This window comes from Canis lupus, chromosome 1 (genome assembly GCF_011100685.1).
Source record: "Canis lupus familiaris isolate Mischka breed German Shepherd chromosome 1, alternate assembly UU_Cfam_GSD_1.0, whole genome shotgun sequence".
Taxonomy (NCBI): Eukaryota; Metazoa; Chordata; class Mammalia; order Carnivora; family Canidae; genus Canis; species Canis lupus.
The window spans coordinates 84063445-84085545 of NC_049222.1; the positions used below are offsets into that span (position 1 = coordinate 84063445).

General features: G+C 39.9%; 1 protein-coding gene across 1 annotated transcript in view; it reads left to right on the forward strand.

The window, feature by feature from the left end:
• Window positions 1-22101, forward strand: part of TRPM6 (transient receptor potential cation channel subfamily M member 6) — a 132955-nt gene that overhangs the window by 74310 nt on the left and 36544 nt on the right. Inside the window, exons 20-27 of the mRNA XM_038527064.1 lie at window positions 504-632; window positions 2042-2293; window positions 3873-4047; window positions 4255-4369; window positions 8061-8254; window positions 11683-11815; window positions 19564-20705; window positions 20889-21001. Of these exons, the coding sequence (XP_038382992.1) occupies window positions 504-632; window positions 2042-2293; window positions 3873-4047; window positions 4255-4369; window positions 8061-8254; window positions 11683-11815; window positions 19564-20705; window positions 20889-21001 (2253 nt within the window). The remainder of the gene's footprint in view (window positions 1-503; window positions 633-2041; window positions 2294-3872; window positions 4048-4254; window positions 4370-8060; window positions 8255-11682; window positions 11816-19563; window positions 20706-20888; window positions 21002-22101) is intronic.

The following is a 22101-nucleotide window of genomic DNA, read 5'->3' on the forward strand; positions in this document are numbered from 1 at the left end:
TGCTTTCTTTCTCTTAAATAAACGAAAAAAATAAAAACAAACAAAAACCCCAAACCTCCCAAGCAGAAGTAAATCACAATTCATTACATTTGAAAATAGGTACTTCCTGATACTGCTCATTGCTGTACTTGGGACACACGTTTTCTATGCTTAGATGGAGGGGAGAGTGTGTGATTCCCTCTCACCTTGTTGATTGCCTGGCAGTGTCCATGCTGGCATGTGCAGAGTTCTGGAAATTCTGGTCAGGAGCCAACAAGATGAGTCAATGCCCGCTTCCATGCATTTGAGAACAATGACCTTCATTCCTTCCATTAAATCCTGTAATAGAAAGCTGCAGACTCTTGTGCTTTCCTTAAAATCAGATTAAAATCAGTCCCAGTTATATTTCCATGTTATTACGTTAAAGTTCTTATGTGTGTGTTTCTGCTTGGCTCTTTGTGTCTGCTTGGCATTCTCCATTATGACTCTCACTCATGTCTAGGGAATGTGTGTCCCCCTCATAGATGGCATATTTGGCATTCCTCATGCTGTTCACTTACACTGTGTTGGTGGAGATGCAGCCCCAGCCCAGCGTGCAGGAGTGGCTTGTTATCATTTATATCTTCACCAATGCCATTGAGAAAGTCAGGGAGGTGAGTCATCCCTTCTACCTTTGTCTTCTACATCTCTGAAAAGAGGTATTTTGGGCTCATAATGAAAACGGACAGCGGGTCAAGGGTGGGGGTGAGACAGACAATGCTGATCTTAATTTGCTTGCTCTAGGAAGGGTATTTAGGGGAAAATCTCTGATCTTAACCCTTACTCCCTGCCAGATACTTTTCTGGTTGCTGCTCTTTGAAAGCAATTATTTTTGTAGAAGTCCTAGTGTGTTTTATCAGTCTTAGAGTGATGCTATCTAATTGCTGTTAGGCCCTCCATCTATCTGATGTCCCAGAAGTTTTTTTTTTTTCTAGTAAGATTGATATTTATAGCCTACCATTGCTTGCATACTGTCAGCTCCATTTCACACTAGGCCCAGAAATGACTAGAGTTGTGCAGTAGGTAAATAATTCATTTATAGCTTTTGAATTATTTTACTAAACACCTTTGAAAATTGAAGCTGAAAATCCCTGAGGCAAGTAGTCCAAAAAACAAAGCAATACAAAATTTTCATTTTTAGTTTTGCAAATGAGTCACTTAAAAAAAAAATTAGCATCCATGCAGTTGTAACTGCAATCACGTATAGTTACAAGTTTGTTTTATGCATCAATGTATATGTATCTCAGTGTGCATATATCTCTATGTCTATGCATTTGTATACATTTATTTTGTCCCAGAGCTAATATGGCCACTATATTAAGTAAATGTATTCTTAGTAATTATATGTATATTGCTTGCCTGTTACCATTGTGGAGTTTATAGAAAACAATTCAGGAAAAAAACATTATCTGAATTCACCTTTTTTTTTGCTTCAGGGGAAAGAAGTTAATTATTTTAAATTTGAATTTGTCTGATAGTCTATTGCAGGGGTAATTTCTTATAGTGACTTTTAATATTGCATTCTTAGTAATTTCTCAAAAACCCACTAAATAGCAGTAGCAAGACTAGATTGCAGGATTCGTGGATTTCAAACCAATGTCCTCTGCACTTTGCTATCCCTCACGAAAATAGAATTGTAGGTATATAGATCCTCTGTAATACTGGGTTTTAAAATGTCTTGGTGGTCCCCTGTGTTAGCTTAGGATTCATAAAAGCTAGGAAAAGCTGCTTCTTTTTAAAAAAAAAAAAAAAAAAAACTTCTGGTTTGTTTTTCAAATTGCTGGTTCACACTAGCAGTGACATTAAAACACACTTGTTTTACTACTTGTTTAACTACTAAAATTATTTTAGTAGTTCATTAGCCAAGGATAACTGAAGTCTATAAAATATCCAAGTGACCTAAGGTTTGGTGGGATTCAAATTTCTCTGTAAGCAAGCACTTGATGTACCAAAGAATATTATTATGAGGCTCTTGAGTTATATACCGCATTCTTTAAATTTCCCTCTTTCTTTCTTCTTTTAGGTCTGTATTTCAGAACCTGGGAAGTTTACTCAAAAGGTGAAGGTATGGATTAGTGAGTACTGGAACGTGATAGAAACTGTGGCTATTGGCCTGTTTTCAGTTGGCTTCGGCCTCCGGTGGGGCGATCCTCCTTTGCACACAGCGGGAAGACTGATATACTGCATAGACATCATATTCTGGTTCTCACGGCTCCTGGACTTCTTTGCTGTGAATCAACATGTAGGTCCTTATGTGACCATGATTGCAAAAATGGTGAGTATGGTCTGCTTATATATTCTGGGGTCCTTTGACCCCAGATGGTTCTACCTACTTTCATGGCTTACAAAAGTTTAACTTTTAGAATTATTTACAGAAACCCAGACATCCAGCTCACTTCATCTCTGCTTTCCTTATAACCATGAACTCGTATTTCACAAATGTCCTAGGAGAGTGTATTGGCTCGTTGATTTGGATCCTCTGCTTATTAACTTTTTGGGTAGGGGCCAGATAGTATGATTGAAGCAAATTTGTCTCTAAGCATGGTAATTCTTGGGGGTGAGGTTTATGTGAGGATAGCAGTAATATTTTCTGCTAAAGTATCTCCTCACCCTTGGCCAGCTCTTAAATAGTACATATTGTAGGACACACCCAGTTCTAAGTACTTTGTACCTATTAACTCAATCTTCAAAATGACTTTATGAAATAGGTACAATTATTATCCACATTTTACATATAAGGAAATGGAGATTAAGCAGATCTCCCAAGGGCATAAGTAGGGAGGTCAGGTTTCAAATCTGAACTACCTGGCTCTTTCACCTGAGCCTCCTGTGCAGGTGGGTTACCCTTCTCTAACAGGCTCTGTAGAGGGACCTGAGACCCACCCTCTAGGAAGTACAGTACTTCCAGATCATCTTTGGTTCTTCCTTCTGAAATACCCATTGGCAGGGAAGGGACGAGTTCTAGAGAAAGAATCATAATGTGAAAACAAAGAAGAACAGAAAAGGGAGTGTCTTCTGGACTCCAAAGACAGATTTTTCTTTCTTTACACTTTTAGACTGGCAATGTTTTCTCTGATTTTGGTGACATTGGTATTTACCAGATAGGCTATGCCAAGGTAACTAACATATCTTAGTGACATAGTACAGGTTTATTTCTCCCTAATGCAAAGTGTAATGAGTGTTCATGGGGACTGACCTCTACCCTATAAGTCAGGGATCCAGAATCCTTCCACCTGGTGATGGAGTCATGTCAGCATGTGGCTTCCAAGACCTCCTATGATGGGGAATGAGAGGGATGGAGAAAGTCCAATGGCTTTTAACTGTTCTGGACAGGAAGTAAAATAACTTCCCATTACTCCAGAGGCCATCGGCTAGAATAGATCATAGGGTCCCAGCTTTGTGGAAGGGAGGCTAAGAAATGCCAAGGAGCTCATAAGATACTCACGGCATAATTATCTCTGCCACAGTGAACCAATGGGTTGAGGTGATGTACATTTAGTAAGTGAAATGAATCTGACTTGATCAGTTTCTCAGACTCTAATCAACTCCTGAAGATAATCCTAGGAATAAGGATTATTTGACTAATTTGAATACTTCCTATTTTTTGTTTAAGCACAAATTCTTTACCCTCAGCACATTTCTGTTCCTCCATAGACCACATCAACATAAAACATGTACAGAGAGAAGGAGGTGATTTAGCCACAGGAAGCCCAGCTCTTCATGGACAAGGGCATTTTGGTCAATGACTAGACAGTCTTATTATTGGAGGTGTAATTATGAATGATGCTAGTGCTTGATTTGTTTTAAATTTCAAATCTGTGGTAAACTTCTGGTTGTGCCTTGCTCTTTTGCAGACAGCAAACATGTTCTACATTGTGATCTTGATGGCCATAGTCCTGTTGAGCTTTGGAGTGGCCCGCAAGGCCATACTTTCGCCAAAGCAGCTTCCATCTTGGAGTCTTGCTCGAGATGTTGTATTTGAGCCATACTGGATGATTTATGGAGAAGTCTATGCTTCAGATATAGATGGTGTGTAGGGGATTTTGCCATCACGGAGAAATCAAACCTTTGTGGATATTCAGAGTAAAAGAAAAAAAATCTGGAAAATACTCATCTGGATCTTAAAGATGCCGAAAATTGGCGGTATTCTGCTAAGTTAATGTGCTAAATATTTGTGTAGAACCATAGGACTGTGATTCATCTTATCTCTCATTCTTTTAAATTCTTTATTTGTAGTTTGCGAAAGCCGCCCGTCTTGCCCCCCTGGTTCTTTTCTTACTCCGTTTCTCCAAGCTGTCTACCTCTTCGTACAGTATATCATCATGGTGAACCTGTTGATTGCTTTTTTCAAGTAGGTTATTTTAATTAAATATGGTTATTTTATGTAAATCAAAATTAATCAAAATTAAATCAACATGATTTCATTTGAATCAAAATCTATTTTGAGTATTAAACCTTTGGGTTTTCTGTGTTCCTTTTTTCCCCCTTTTTCACTGTAGTTTTGACATATGGGCATGAAACTACTGGTAGATAGGGAGCAGAGCACAAGAAAAGAGGAAAAAACAATAAATGGAGAGAAATTAATAAAAGCAGAATGAAAGGAGAACATGCATTGTAATAAAGCAATGAATTGGAATCATGGAAGAATAACAGTGTCTGAGATTGAAAGCTGACAGTGGGGTTCTTGTTGGCTTTTCTTTACTTGGCTCCAGTGTATCTTAGTCTCTGTTTTCTTCTAGCTCACTTTTCATTTCTTCTCAGTCTGCTTTTCTTTTCTTTTCTTTTTTTTTTTAAGATTTTATTTATTTATTCATGACACACACACACACACACACACACACACACACACACACACACACAGGCAGGGATACAGGCAGAGGGAGAAGCAGGCTCCATTCCAAGCAGGGAGCCTGATGTGGGACTCAAATCCCGGGTCTCCAGGACCACACCTTTGGCTGAAGGTGGCGCTAAACCGCTGAGCCACCCTGGCTGCCCTCAGTCTGCTTTTCTGCATCATCTCCTCCTTAACCTTGTAACATTGGAATGTCCCTGGTCCCAGACCTTGCTCATCTCTCTCTCTCTCTCTCTCTTTCTCTCTCTCATAAAGATTTCTGTTTATTTGTTTGAGAGAGAGAGAGAGAGAGAGTGTACACAAGTTGTGGGGAAGGGCAGAGGGAGAAGCAGGCTGCCCACTGAGCAGGGAGCCCATTGCACAGCTCAATTCCAGGACCCTGAGATCATGACCTGAGCCAAAGGCAGACGCTTAACCAACTGAGCCACCGAAGCACCCACTCATCTCTTATTTGCATTTTGTTTGATCTTGTCAGTGTCCTATAATGCTGACAAATTCTACTTTATGTTTCCATCCCCCATCTCTTCCTCAAACTCCAACCTCACAGATCCAGCTGCCCACTTTCACTGCCAGTTGGATGTATAATAGAATTCTAAAATTCTAAATGTCCAAACTCTTGATCTCCTCTCTTTCCCAGCATATATTTGTCATCATTCCCAAATCTATGGAGAAGACCACAAATTTCTGTCAAGTCTCCCATTTCCCCATTTGTTCAGATCATAAGCCTTGGAGTCATTCTCAATACCACTTGTATCTCTGTCTCAAAACTGTCAGGAACTCCTGTTGGCTCTGCCTCCCAACAGATCATCAATCCAACCACCCCTTGCCACCGTACTGCTACCAGAGAGCCTCCTACTCATTTCTCTGCTTCTATCTTTGGCCCCATATTCTCTTATCAACATGGTAGCTCCTAGTGACCCTTTAAAAACATATGTCACGTGATGTCACTACTCTGCTCCGAACCCTCAGTGGCATCCCATTTCAAAGTTCCTGCAATGACCTAGAGAACCCCAGTGATCTGGCTTCCCTGCTGCTTTTCAAATCATGCATCACACTCCTCTTCCCCTAACCCTTTCCTCTCCAATCACACTGGCCCCTCATAGGTTTTCAACAAGCACAGGTGTGTTTGTAGCTGCTATTCTCTCTGCCTGGAGTGCTCTTCCATCACCTGCTGGTGTGATCCATTTTCTTACCCCTTTCTAGTCTTTGCTCACATGTTCCCTTTATCATTAGCCCTAACCTAAGGATGACATTTGAAAGTACAGCCCCTTTTCCCTCAGCCATCTCTTTGACATGTCTGGTTTCCCCTATTCTTCTTTCTTTATACCCACTTATAAATACAAATATATTTTATAATTTATTTATACTTCCCCCCTTCCCTGTTTATGGGTCTCCTCTTCAGGAATATAAGCACCATAAGGAAAAGATATTTTACTGTCTTTTTTTGCTGATGAATTTTTCCCAAGTACCAAAAAAGAAGAGAAGAGAAATCAATGTGATGGGATCTAAGTAAAAAAAAAAAAAAATAATAATAATAATAATAATAATGGAGAGAAGCAAAAATAAATCAGAATACTTAAAAAAATGACTATTGCAAATACATGGGGGAAGACATACCTTTCTGCTTGTCACAAGACTATATGATAACTGTCATCTCTTTTTATAAACTTCTAATATTTACTGGTATTTAGTTAATGTAGCTATTTTTTTTCCACATTTCAAATAATATTGAGTGTTAAGTATGAGATTTTTGTTTCTCAAAAATGATAGGTTGAGTCAAAAGAAAGGTTAAGAAATCCTCACATAGACCAGTCCTCTCACCCTAGAGAGGAACACAGTGAGGACCAAACAAGCTGAGAAACCCAGATCTGACTACTTGTCCAGGGGTCCATTCCAGATTCTTTATATCGAGAATTACCAAAACCCTGAAATACACTGTGAAGATTGCCACCTGCTGGTGGGCAGGCTGTAGTCAGACTTGGAGTGACAGCAGCATTTAATCTTGGTTCTCAAACTTGCTGGTGCAGCAGAATCACCTGGACGGGTTCCTGAGACACAGATCACTATAATGTCTCTGCTGCAGTTTCCAGTAGTTCTGGGCTAAGGCCAGAGAGTTTACATTTTTGACATGTCCTCGGGTGATGCTGATTCTGATTCAGACCACACTTTGAGAACTCCTGTTAAAAACCACTTTTCTATCTTTCCATCATTTACTTGATGGATTCTGTGAAACTTTCCCCTTCCTCTTTTTCTAAGCTGACTTTCTCCAGAATAGTTCTGCCTACTTCTCTTTATCCTTGCTCAAGTTTAGGGTTTCCTGTATTTTTATTGGCTAATTTTGGCTGTCCTCCTCAAGTACGACTTTGCCATCTTTCTCTAAAGAAACTAAACATTAGCCCAAGCAGAATGTTAAGGCAGATATTCCATTGTGTCCTCTCCCCACTCCTATCCTTTTACAAACTTCACATTAAGTAATTTGGGATGATAGGTTGTATTAGAATAATTGTACCACCCACCACAACTTCCATCACTGGTTCTATAATGGTATTTATTGTACTATCTGCATTTTAATATTGATGTCCTTAAAGTGATAATCCAAGGTAGCCTACCAATAAGAGGTTATATTCATTGTAAAGTTAATGTAAACAATTTTATCTAGTTTCTAAATAGAAGCTCTGCTTCTTGGTATTTTAGGATGAACTGAGTTTTCTTTCCCATCGCTTCTTCATTAATATTCTTTCACTTGAGTATTTTAACTAGGATTATTCTATCAGTTCTCACATTTGACAGGAGGAGAATCTCTTCATAAGGTTGATGATCTAGAAACATTAATGATTTTATAATTTACCATTCTGGACCAAAAAGAGCTTCTTCTTTGAGAAGAGATGGGGAACCAAGAATAGGACAGAGGGCAGTATATGTTCATTGCTTTTAAAACATCAGCATTTTCTCTGTGATTGTAATTTTAATCTTTTGTTTATTATTCTTATGAGCATATTTGATTGTAGAGGATGATTAAATGCATCTTATTTGGTTAGATGAAGAATCACAAGTGCAATAGCTATTATTTTTATTGACTAATTGCTGAGAATCTCAGGCAAACCAGTCATAAAAGTTGTAAAATAGAGAATCTGTTATGTTTCAGGATGCTATACTAAAACATTATCCCTCTCTTCACTACAACTTACAGTAATGTTTACATGGATATGAAATCCATCTCCAATAAGCTATGGAAGTACAATCGATATCGCTACATCATGACCTACCACCAGAAGCCTTGGCTGCCCCCACCTTTCATCCTGCTGAGCCATGTTGGTCTTCTCCTTCGCCGGCTTTGCCATCATCAGGCCCCAAATGACCAAGAGGAGGGTGATGTTGGATTAAGTAAGTTTTCATTGGTGGGGCACCAGCATGAGAGTAAAGAGTGGAGATCTGAGGTGAAAACACACAGTTCAATTTAGGGCACAGGGCGGAAGGCTCTGGGGGGGGGGGGTCACTCAATATATATATAGAGAGAGAGAGAAAGAGAGAGAGAGAGTACTAGCTGAAGACCTGGGTGGAAGGAAATACATTGATCTCATCAGGTGGTGGTAGTACCTTTTGAGGAAATTAACCAATACTCTGGAAAAAAGGAAGAGGTTAAGAACAGAATCTCTCCTTGAGTGTGGAAAGGCTTTATGTTACTTGGAAAAGCTGTGTTTTCTCCTTTCACCTGGGAGTTCATCAGAGTGACTCCTGGGGAGCAGTCACAGTGAACCGTACTCATTGCCTGTTGTTGAAGATGGAATCCAAACAGAAAGGAGTCACAGAAGGTCTCGTGGACTGAGGGAAATTGATAAGACAGACTCGGCTTCACTTATTAACCAGAGTCCTGATTCTCTGCTTCCTAATCTACTGAGAATGGAGGTTATTCTGTATAGTTGTTTCATATTTTCAATTCAAGATGCAGAAACGTAGATTCTTGTTTTCCTTTTCTTCTTCTTTCTCTTCTTTTTGCCATACTTAAGTCTGCCTATTTTGAGAGTCTCCTAGCTCATTTTGCTTATCCACATCTTCACTGCATGCTATGACTCTCACACTAATTGTTATAATAGAGCATTTCTTTTTGTGGTTTTACAGACCTATTGTAGTTTCTCTCAAGCAATTTCACAATTGGTACCAGGCCCATTTCTAGATAATTCCTACACATAGAGAAAAGGGGTGGCATAAATTCACAATTGTTATCTCCATTCCTACATCCAAAATATCCCTGAAAACAGAAAGCTTTTTTTCTTCTTAAGTTACAGATTCATTTGGACAAAAGAGGCTGATGGGACTCCTGTGAAGCCGTTTATTCTCTTTATCTGTTGTAGCATGAATATTCATTGGTTTTGCTACAAAAATAATGTGTTGGATTGTAGGGTGCTGCCCTCCCCTCAGTTAGGGGTTTTACTTCATTTATGGCATATGCACTATATTATTTTTCCAAAAGGAGAAAAGGAAAATTCTGAATTCTAAAACATACTGGGTTCCAGGAGTTTCAGATAAGGGATTGTGTACTCTTCCATTTCCCTGGGCTTTTAAGGGGACAGGTGTTATGACAAGGTTGATAGGATGATATGCTTTTGTTCCTGCTGGTAATTGGCTTAGGGAGGTATTTTTCTCTTCTTAAGTCACTTTGGAGATTTACTTTTCTTTTCCCTCCTGCACCCATCCCCTCCATAGATTCAGACTATATGAGGAAGGCAAAGCACAGATGAATTACTTTTTAAAAAAGATTTTTTATTTTAGAGAGAGGAGATGGGGGATGGATAAGCAAGGGAGATGAAGAGAGACTCTCAAGCAGTCTCTGCACTGAGTGTGGAACCCCATGCCACTCTCAATCCCACAGCCCTGAGATCATAACCAGAGTTGAAATCAAGAGTTGGCCACTTAACTGATTGACCTACCCAGCACCCTACAACGGAAGTCACTTTAAAGGCTTATAATTATATTATAATCTTTAGGCTTCTAATAGAGAGCCATCCCAGGCATTGGCTGAGGACTACTGTAATCTAATAGGAGAGTGTGAACCAGGGGAGAGATCCTGGAATTGGCTGGGATTTGGCCAGATTTTAGCTTCACCTTCATCTGCACTTATAGGAAGATTCTTGTATATAACTCAAGTAAATTTCTGATGGATAGAGGTGTGTTCATCCTGAGTTCTGAAAAAATCTTGAATTTTTGTAAAACTTCTTCCAATCCTCTAGTGAAGATTGACGTTTGCATATGGGGCAGCAGTGCCACCTGGTGGAGAGTCACAAGAATGCTCCACATGTGCAAGCTGCACCTGTCACTGGAATTGATTGGTCTTTGGGTTTTGTTTTCAGGAATCCACAGAAGGATCAAATCTTGATAACTGTAAAATTTCTCACTCATAAGAGATTCCTTAATGAAAATGAGTATTTAGGGTTTTGGGGGGTGGTTACTGGATTTTTTCAGTATCTGAGCATTCTTTCACACCATAAGATCGGAAAACATTGTGTATTGCAATTGTGGACATATTTTTATGGCTGAATATTGTTTTCTCTTTGCCACGCTTTTCAATTTAAAATTTATATTTTTGTCTCATTTTATTGGAAAATGATGAAATGTTTGGATTTCTAGTAAGTTTGAAGGAACTCTGATGGGTTTTTTTTTCCTAATTTAAGTGAAACCACTGAAGGAAGAGAATGCTCCCTTTTTAACCTTTTGCAACACCATTTATATATTTTCCAAGTGTTAGAAACTTGTTCATAAGCCAGTATACTTTTCTGTTAGATCAGAATGAGGGCCAAAGGTGGTAGACGGAATGTATCACTGAAGTCTGACAATTGAATTGTGTTAGCTTTGTAACATCATGATAATGTGTCTTTTTGTGAGTTAATTATGATTATGTCAAAGAAAGTGGATAGTCTCAGCCAGTGGCTGGCAATAATGTCTCTGCTTCCAATAGAGTAATTTCATGCAGTTAACCCTTGAGCAACATGGGGGTTAGGGGCACCAGCCACCTGCGGACTCAAAAATCTGTGTATAACTTTTGACTCCCCCAAAACTTAACTACTAATAGACTTCTGTGGCCCAGAAGCCTTCCTGATAACATAAACAGTCAATTAATACATATTTTGGGTAATGTATGTGTTATATACTGAGACTTACAATAAGGTGAGCTAGAGAAAAGGTTTATATTAAGAAAATAGTAAAGGAGAGAAAATACATATACATCACTTTACTGTATTTACTGGGAAAACGAAACAAAACAAAATGAACCATAATGCATACAAGTGGACCCCTACACTTCATGTTGCTCAAGGTTCAAGTGTATATACAAATTCAGTGTAACAAGGTGAAACTTTCTTACACTTGCTGGATTAATTTAACAGACTTCAACTTGATCTTATCTTGATTTTAACCTACAGGTTGCTTATGTAATTTTGATAGACAAAACAGGTGGTAAGGAAAAATGACAATGTGATTCTTTCCCCATATGCATATAAATATAATGAAGCTTGGTTAATGTGTAGATACAGTCTACCCTATGAGCATATTGAACAGAAAGTGTTCCTCATGAGTCATCTTCAAATCCCCACTCCTGTTTTTAGAATAATAGGAAAGATCCAAACTGGTATTTCTATTTGTTTCTGCATAGTGCTTCTCTATTACTATTAGGAATTTGGTGTGACGAAGCAGCAAAGTTTATCACACAAGCTATACTTTATTTTCAACACAAATGGAAGAAAAGCCACTCTTATTCTGTATCAGCTTCCTATTAAAGACAAATAATGATTTTTTATGTGCCATACTTATTTACATAGAACTCTATCTGAGTGAGGAGGATCTGAAAAGACTTCATGATTTTGAAGAGCAGTGTGTGGAAATATACTTCCATGAGAAGACGGAAAGTCTGAATAATAGCTATGAGGAACGAATCCGAGTAACATCAGAAAGGTAAAAGATAAGTCTTTTTTTTTCCAGCTCCTCAAACCTGATTTTTTAAAAAAGATTTTATTTATTTATTCATGAGAGACACACAGAGAGGCAGAGACATAAGCAGAGGGAGAAGCAGGCTCCATTCAGGGAGCCCGATGTGGGACTCGATCCTAGGACCCTGGATCACGCCCTGAGCCAAAGGCAGATGCTCAACCACTGAGCCACCCAGGCATTCCCCCCAAACCTGATTCTACTAAGAATGTCTGAAGAAGTAGAAAGATGGACTTTCAAAACCTAGAGGTTTGGGTGCTCTACAATCTTGTCTAGTAGCATATAGTATTTCCATAATGGATGTGTATTTATTGAGCACCTCCTATGTTCCAGGTGCCCTTCTAGTCACCAGAGATAGTGAATAAGAGATAGTGAATAAGAAGAGACAAGAGTCCCTGCCTTCATAAGACTAGTGTGTGCAGGCAGAGGGGTCAGGGGGCAGGGGAGAAGTAATACACAGAGAAACACATGCAAATATGCAATTTAATATCAGTTAAAGAGCAATGAAGAAAAAAATCTAGTTGCATTTTTTCGATGGTAGTGAGGGGTCTGCCAGAGTTGGAGGCGGGGGTGGGAGGCAGTGGTGGTGTTGAGTGGACTCTCTTTGACTTGGGCCAGGGAGGTCATGGAGGAGTTGGAGGAGAGACCCGAGGGAGGTAGGCCAGATATGCAGTGGGATGGTCCCCTGGCTGCAGGAACAGCCAGTGAGAATGCCCGTGGCAACAGTGTGTGTCCACCAATGGTGGGTTGGACTGGAGAAGCTGTAGGGCTACGTGCTGGTTGCACTGGGGAGACAAGGGCAGGTGAGGTTTTGTTTTTACATGGGGATAACAAAAGAAATGTGTATGGTCCTGGAGATGATTCACCAGCAAAGGAGAAATCGCAGGAGCAGGAGGGAAGAGGCGATTGGCCACAAGAAAGGCCTTGATGCCTGGGCTCCTCACCTCCCCCCCCCCCCCCCCCCCCCCCCCCCCCCCCCCCCCCCCCCGACACCCCCAGCAGGGGTCCCGCAGAGAGGTTGCAGCTAGGGTATGCCTGTACGCATTTAAAAAAAATAAACCCAAAAAACAAAAAAACCCACAGAATTTTTTTGTACCCAGAAGCAAATTGACAGAACTTAAATGTGTTCCTTTATTTTCGAATATACACGGACCTGACTATACAATGTTATAGCTAATTATGCATATATTTTTTCTGATGTCCAAATGGATAGACAGTGAATCCTTAAATGTGGCTCTCTGTAAAATTGAATTACGTGAAGAACTCCCTAAATGGTTTGCTATGGGTAGAAGTCATATTTCTGGACTTTTCAATTGGTGTCATATTATGTAAATGTGTATTTAGGTGGCTGGTTGAATGTCAGACCAAATTTTATTTTGAGGAAAAGATATCAAATAAAGGTTTGCGAGCACACAAATTTTATTTTCCTTAAATAATATACTCAGGCCAGAGCTTGATGAGCTTTTCTTACCTTTTTCCTCTACTGCACATTCTGCCTCCTTGGTGGATATGCTCGCTGAGTCCTGTGGGCCAGCCTGGCTCTCTGTTTCCTAGGAAACACATGCCCAGATAGCAGTTTAGAGAGCCCGGGTAAAGACCTGCTTCTGTCACTTACTGGCTCTGTGCACTTGGGCAAATTTACTCTGGCCTTTGTTTTCTTATGTGTAAGATGCACCCAAAAATAGACCTAGCTCTTAGAGGTACTGTGAGGATTGCATGAAGTAACAGAGATGGACTATGTGGCAGAGTGCTGATCGATAGTAAGGGTACAGCGAAAGTAACAATAGTCTCCCCAAACTGTGAGTGTGATTTCTTTTTAAATACATATTTTCTTTCAAAACTTAAAAAGAGAATAAATACATGAGATGAGATGTATTTCCTTGCCCCAGATTATGAATGAGGACAAGGTCACAGAAAGCCCCTCCTTTGCACTGTAAACTAAAGATTTTTAGGTGGTCAGATATGGACAGATTTAAGTTCTAGGCAAATGCCTTCAGTTACAGTGTGGATTCCTGGTGTCGGAATCAGAAGTATGGAGATAGCAGGGGTTGATGCAGCAGGAGGATGAGTGACGGGGGCTAGCCAAACCAGCCATGGTAGGTTTGAAAGGACATATCTGAGTCTAATTTGGGCTGTTATATATAACAAAGTGCCAGAGGCTGGGGGGCTTGTAAGTAGTAGAAAGTAATTGCTCACAGTTCTGGAGGCTGGGAAATCCAAGATCAACATTGTTGGGTGACAGCCCCCTTCTGGGTTGCAGACTTCTCTTGTGTCTTCCACATGGCGGAGGGGGTGAGGGAGCACTGTGGGGTTTCAAGGCACAAATCCCATTCATGAAGACTCTACCCTCATGACCTATTCACCTCCCAAAGGCCCCACCTACTAATACCATCACCTTTGGGGGGTTAGAATGCAACATATGAATTTCAGGGAGATCTAAACATTCAGACCATAACAGAAGGGATGAATCAAGGCATGTTTAGAAAGGGTGAGTCATGAGGGGAGTTAGGGGTTGGACGTGCAGCCAAGGGAGAGGGTGGAGTCCAAGATGACTCTCATATCTGTAGCAGGGGTAATTAGGTGAAAAATGGCATCACCATGATAGGAAAAAAAAATGTGCAAAAAACATGGGTAAGGGGCAAGCAATGAGTTTTAGCTTTGTTGAGCTTGAGACTCTTGTGGCACATTTAGCCAGAGATTTCTGGGAGGCATTATATGTGAGGCTATGAAGTCCTGAGGCCAAGATTGAACTAGACAAGGAGATTTGGGAGTCATCTGCCCCTTGTGAGAAAATAAAACCATGACAGGGGAAGTGATTATGCCCAGGAAGCAAGAAGGATGAGGAAGCTCAGTGGGCTGAAGGTGGAACCCTGAGGAGTGCCAACACCTGTGTAGCAGAGCAGGGAAGAGGAGCTTATGGGGAAGATTAACCAGAACCCACCAGAGGAGAATAAGGAAAACTAGGAAATGGTAGTGTCATGAGTCAAATGGATCCAGCGTGCAAACTTGAGAACTAGACATTTATGAACAAGTAATTCAGTAATAGTAGTAGTGGTGGTGGAGGTGATTGTAATATGACCAGCACCATCAATCATCATATATCATTATATCCCTCTTGAGTCTTTTCCTTGGGTAGAGGAAGGAGTAGAAGGTAGATGGCTATGTATCTTCTGAATAGTATTCTGGAGGCTTTCATGGGTTCTAGAATTTGATTATGAATGCCTAATTTCACTTTTCAAAACATCATCATTTCTCCCTCATGCTAGAGCTACCTCACCAGCCTTCTAATTGCATGGTCAGCCCTGTTGAGGTCATCTCTGGGGAGTTCACAATGGAAGCATGAGAGGGAGGGAAGAAGACTTCCCTGAGGTAGCTTGAGCTAGTTTGAAGAGGAAGGGAAAGGAGATTAGGAGGATATTTGCACAGCTGCCTACCTGTGAAGGAGAGATCACCTATATCCTTGCAGAATTAAGTGAGTGAGTTGTGAGACCTGAAATAGAGAAGTATTAGGCTGTTTTATGTCCCCCTTTCTCTGGAACACTGGCTACTTTTTGACCCTAGCAACACAAACCAGCATTTCTTGCTTTCTGTTCTATGGAGTAAGATGTTAATTGGATATTTTTCCATTTAAGCATGTTATATTTTGGAAATATTGCATTCAGTTTTTTAAATAATTTCTGCACCCAATGTGGGGCTCGGACACACAACCCTGAGATCAAGAGTTGCACACTCTACCACCTGAGCCTACCAGGTGTCCCTGGGAAATGTGACATTTTAAAACAAGTCATATTGTGACTCAGTAAAGTTATCATTGGAGCAGGTCCTGACATCCTGTCATCATTTTACTTTGAAACCTTATTGAGAAACATTCGTGAGCACCCCCAGCATGGGAAACGTTGGCATAATTTGTTTAGCACTTCCCACGCTTCTAAGGCCTCTGTGAGAACTTTGCCTAGATCTCCGATGAGTTGCGCAGAGGTGCCAGAGTGCCAGGGTTCATGCTACTAGTTGTGGAGTCAGACTGTCTGGGTTCCAAGCTTCACTCCATCTCTAGCCATGTAACTGGCCACGCGACCTAATCTCTTTTATGAAAGGAGTAATAGGAATGCCTCCATTATAGGGTTGTTATGCAGATTAAATAAAATAATACTATAGAGGCTTGTAACATGCCTGGCACCTAGTGAGAACTCAGAGAATATTACAATTATCATGATGATTATAATTACACTCCTTATAATCTTATTTTAAAACATCTTCTCCAAGGACCCACAGTTAAACAATAGTTATATTGGTCTTCCCCCCCACCCTCAGATTGTGCTCAGGGGAAACTAAACTTCTAAGAATTTATTTTACATGTCAGAATCACTGAAAGTCTAGATTAAATTAATATAGGTGGTAGTTGAGGAATATGATTAAAATATGTCTCATGGGACATAATGCTTTAGGGAAAAAAAAAATAAGCAAGAGAACCCGATGTGAGGGTGACCAGGTTATTTGTCTAACCAGTCTCTACTGTCAAATGTTACCTGTTGCTGTGAATAGTTGCTGGTTTCTATTGTGTCCATTTGATGTGACTGCTGCTAATGGAACTTAATGAGCCTCCATTACTGCTGTTCAGACTGTTCTGTTTTTGAATTAGATGAAACACTGCACTAAATGGAGAGGCTCTAATTAAGCATATTTGGAAGGGAGTATACATATATTTTGTGCTCTTTCCCTCATCGTCTCTGCCAATTCTCGTTTTGCAGGTTCCAGAAGGTCAGGAAGCATTTATTAAGCCTCTACTTAGTTACAGAAGTTGAATTTATAGCAGAAGTAAGAAAGAGAGGGTCCTACCCACGATATAATAAACACGGAAAATATCAGCCTCTTTGTTCTTTAATTCCTATCTGCCAAGCTCCCAGAAAGAAGAAATGGAGGATTTCTCAATCCATGCCACTTGGGATACATTCTAGAGAGGGGATGTCTCACACTATGTTGGGAAGTGCTTCTGCAGCTGAATGCTAAGTCCTTTATAGCATAATCACTGCTTCTTCCAGGCTCCATGTAAGACCAGGGATCATTCTTAATTTTTGCATATGGTCATGTCAGCCATGAAACTGTTGATGAGATTCCCTCCCTTGCTGGGTTGGGTTTTTTCCCCCCTACCCTGTATTTCTGTTTATCAAAGATTTTCATTATTGAGAATTAGGCCAGAATACTCACTTATCCAAATAAAAGAATAAAACAGGGAAAGAAAAGAAAGAAAAAATGTCATAAGTCAGAATGCACTGTGAACATTTTGTTCTTTTTTCCATTTAGTCTTCCATATATTTTTAGTTAAAATTATACAAGTTGGGGCCGCCTGGGTGACTCAGTTAAGTATCTGACTTTCGATTTTTGTCTCTGGTCATGGTCATGAGATTTGAGTCCCACGTTGGGCTCTGTGGTCTGCATGGAGTCTGCTGGAGATTCCCTTTCCCTCTGCCCCTGCCCCCCTCAAAATAAATAAATAAAATCTTTTTTTTTAATACTTTTTATTTATTTATGATAGTCACAGAGAGAGAGAGAGAGAGAGAGAGAGAGAGAGGCAGAGACACAGGCTGAGGGAGAAGCAGGCTCCATGCACTGGGAGCCCGACGTGGGACTCGATCCCGGGTCTCCAGGATCGCGCCCTGGGCCAAAGGCAGGCGCCAAACCGCTGCGCCACCCAGGGATCCCAATAAATAAAATCTTTAAAAAAATTATACAAGTTTATACATTACCCACCTTTACACACCAAAAATACTTTTCAAATAATTGCTATTTATAAATATTTGTAACTTTTATTGTTTCTCAACTTACAAAGTTTTTATACCAAATTTAAAAGCATAGAATATAGAACATAACCAAATTTAAAAGCATAGAATATAGAACATAACAGACATACACATCCCCATGCCTACCATCAGAAATAGCCAAAGGAAATTACACTCTACAATGTAAGTATGATTTTTAATGGCTGCGTAATATTCTATCTCATAATGCAAGGAGTATTTGTCTGCGTTAGCATAGTGAAATCATAGTCTGTTTATGTACATTGCTTAATCGAATGTCCCAATGTTGCAGCCTTGTCACCATTTAGTTATTTTAATCATTTGCTAGGCTAAACAAAAAAATATTGTTATAATGTAGAGGAATCATTGTTTTAATTTCAATTTTCCTGCATACCTAATGAGGTGTAATATTTTTACCATGTCTCCTTATCTTTTGTATTTTATCTTTTGTGAATTGTCTGTTCACGTCCTTTGGAGTCTCTGTAATTTTTTCTGTAACAATTTGTGAAAGCTATGATTTATTAAGGGATACAAACATCACATTTGTTAGAATAATTTCTAACTTACTGCTTATTTTAAAATTTTATATTTTTATGTGTACGAGTTTGTTTTTATGTAACCAAACATGATGTATTTTGTAATTTGTTGTATTGTAAAGCTTAGAAAGCTGTATTAGTTTCTTAGGGCTGCCATAAGGAAGTATCAAGAATTGGGTGTCCTATGACAGCAGAAATAAAGCAGAAATAAATTGTCTCACAGTTCTGGAGGTTACAAATCCAAAATCAAGAAATTGGTAGGGCCATGCTTCCTCTGATGACTCTAGTAGAGAATCTTTCCTTGCTTCTTCTAGCTTCTGACATTTACTGGCAATCCTTGATATTCCTGAGCTCATAGATACATCACTGACGTCATAGGGTGGCTTCTCCCTGTGTATATTCACATCATCTTCTCACTGTGTCCAAATTTTCCTTCTCTAAGGACATCAGCCATAGTGGCTTAGGGCCTACTCTAATGACCTTGTTTTAACTTGATTATCTCTGTAGAGACCATATTTCCAAATGAGGTCTCATTCTAAGAGTACTAGGTGGTTAGGACTTCAACCTATTTCTTTTGGGATGGAGAGCACAAAACCCATCCCGTTATAGAAATATTTACAGATGGACAGATAATATTAACCAACATCTCCTTCATTCTTTTCCCTGTCTCTAAATCAGATATTCCATTTAATTAGATTCTATTTTCAATTTAACTTCTGACTTTCACAGCTGAAAATATCTTGCGTTGCTTTTACATGAATCAATGGCCGGACATTGTAATGTTGAGTTAAAGTATTCAAAATGACTTCAAAAATTTGCCACAGCCTTTCTCAGAATGTAGGTCTCTTAAAATGGGTTTTGTTTGAAGCTTGGGAAACCTATTTGAACTGTAGACTTGTATTGTTTTTAAGATCTATACGTTTATTTTCTAATTACATATTTACATACATTAATTCTGTTCCTCTCATTCTGGCTTCTTCCTCAAGATCTTCTTTTCCTATCCAGAAGAGCAAAGTGCTTGTCACTAGGAGATTTGGGGATGTTTGTCATGTAAATTAATGAATGTATTAACGAATACAATAGAGCTGATGCATGGAACTTTTGGAGGGATGACTAGCAGGAAGCTGGAAACATGGTTGTGAGATGTTAGAGAAATAAGGGCTAGAAAAGGAGACGTATCATGTCTCCTCATTGGGGCAATAGTGGGAATTATAGGAGGGCGTGAGGTCACCTGAGATGAGAAGACAGAAGACTCACCCAACTTGGGGAAGCAGTTAGGCTGAGGCAGCTCCAAAAGATGGAAATAGGACAGGAGGAGAGCCAGGCAAGTTCCCACTGGCTTAACCGACGTGTTTATTGGTTTTCTCTCTCCCTTTACCATCAGGGTTACAGAGATGTACTTCCAACTGAAAGAAATGAATGAAAAAGTGTCTTTTATAAAGGACTCTTTACTGTCCTTGGACAGCCAAGTGGGACATCTGCAGGACCTCTCTGCCCTGACAGTGGATACCCTAAAAGTCCTTTCTGCTGTTGACACCTTACAAGAGGATGAGGCTCTCCTGGCCAGCAGAAAACACTCTACTTGCAGAAAACTTCCCCACAGCTGGAGCAATGTCATCTGTGCAGGGGTTCTAGGCAGCGTGGAAGTCTCTGGGGAGAAGAAATACCAGTATTATAGCATGCCTCCTTCTTTGCTGCGGAGCCTGGCCAGAGGCCAGCACACCCTGAGAGTACAGAGGGGACCCCTTCTTGAGATCACAGACAATCTGAGAGAGGCTTCAAATATAAGAGATGAGCAGGAAAAGCAAGAAACAGAAACTGCTATAGTTGCTTCTGGGGTGTCCCTTCATGGGCAAGGGCAGCCGAAGTATGGCCAGTTTCTCCTGGTCCCTTCTGATCTAAAGCGAGTTCCTTTCTCTGCAGAAACTGACTTGCCTCTGTTCAGAGCATCCATGGAAGCAGGTACAAAGGTGCTGGCAACTGAACAGGTCCCCCAGGGTGAAGTGCCTGTTCATCTGACTTGGCAGACTCCAGCTGTCTCAGCTCAGGGCTCAGTGGCCGAACCCGAGGCACGGTACAGGTCAATCGCTCAGACACCGGCCAGACAAGACGAGGCGGAGCAAGGTCTCCCCACTCTGATTTGCACATCTGTGCCAATGCAAGTGACCTCCCTCCCCTCCCAAGTAGAGAGCATGGGAACTGGAGGTGGATATGTGAACTGGGCATTTTCAGAAGGTGATGAAACTGGTGTGTTTAGCATCAAGAAAAAATGGCAGACCTGCTTGGCCTCCACGAGTAACAGTGACTCTAAAGAGAGTGACCAAGGACAGAGGCAGATCCGGGCCAGATCTCTATCTGATAACTCATCAAGCTTGGCCCCTAGTAGTGACTGCTCAGAGGTAGGACCATGGCTACAGCCAGACACATCCTTTTGGATCAATCCTTTCCGCAGAGATAGGCCCTTCACTCGGAGTCATAGTTTGCGATTCCACAAGGAGGACAAACTGAAGATCTCTAAGATTAAAAGTAAGAAGTGAATTTTTTTTTTAAATGTGGTCTTGAATTATTAAATTTTATGCATTGCTATTATTTTTAAAAAGTTGACCTCTGAGTGTATCCTCATTCTCCTCCCCCTTCTCCATTGCCTGTAAAACCAAATGGTTTCCTGCACAATCTTAAACTTTTTCATGCTAACCTTTTCCCTTACAGACCTTTCAAGATCCTCAGAGATAGGGCAGTTAGCATGGATCAAAACAAAAATGCTAATCAAGGATAAGAGATCGTCAAAGAAAAAGAAGAAAACACAAGGACTGCAGGTGCCAGTAAGTGTCTTTTGTGTTGTTGGCGATTGAGGTAGTAGCCTATCTTTGTTGGATTTCTCTGACTTTTAAAGCACCAGGCACACTATAAAATGCTGGTACTGGAAGGAGTGAAGATGTAAATTTAAGAGTCATCAGAGTGGATACACCACAGCTCATTTATCAGCTCACATGTTGAAGGACACTTGTGTTATTTTCAGTTTTGGGCTATTCCAAACAAAGCTGTTATGAACATTTGTGCACAAGGCTTTGTGTGGACATATGTTTCAATTTCTCTTTGGTAAATATTTAGGAGTGGAATGTCAGAGTCATATGGTAAGTATTTGTTTAATTTTAGAAGAAACTTCCAAACTGTTTTTCAAAGTGGCTGTACCATTTTACATTCCCACCAGTTTATAAGGAGTAGTTTGTAAGTGTTCCCGTGGTCGACATTCTCACCAATCCTTAGTATGCTCAGTCTTTTTAACTTAAGCCATAGTATGGGGTAGGTAGTGGCATCTCATGGTGTTTCATTTGCATTTCTGTAGTAATGAGTGTTGCATGGTGTCTTTTATGTGCTTATTTACCATCCATTATCTTTTTTTTTTTTTTTTTGGTGACCTATTTGAATATTTTGTCTATTTTAAAAATTGGGTTGTCTTCTTATTAAGTTGTCAGAAGTTTTTCTAGATATAAGCTCATTGTTGGATATATGTTTTGCAAATATTTTCTCTTGATCTTGCCTTTTACTTTTCATAAATATCTTTTGCAGTGTATACATTTTTTTATGTTGATGAAGTCCAGTATTTGTTTTTTTTCTTAAATAGTCTATGCTTTTTGTGTCCTATTTAAGAAAATTTGCAAAACCCGAGATCACTAAGATTTTCTCTTATGTTTTCTTAGTAGAAGTTTCATAGTTTTTTCTCTTATTTTTAGGTCTAGCACCCATTTTGAGTTAATTATTGTATATGATGATAGGTAAGGATTGAGGTCCCTCCTTCTTTTCCTTTTTTCCTCCTCTCTCTTTCTTGCTTTGTTCCTTCCTTCCTCTTTCTCTCCTTTCCTTGAATACAAATAACAACTTTTCTACCATGTTCTGGTAAAAATATTGTCTTTTTCCTCTT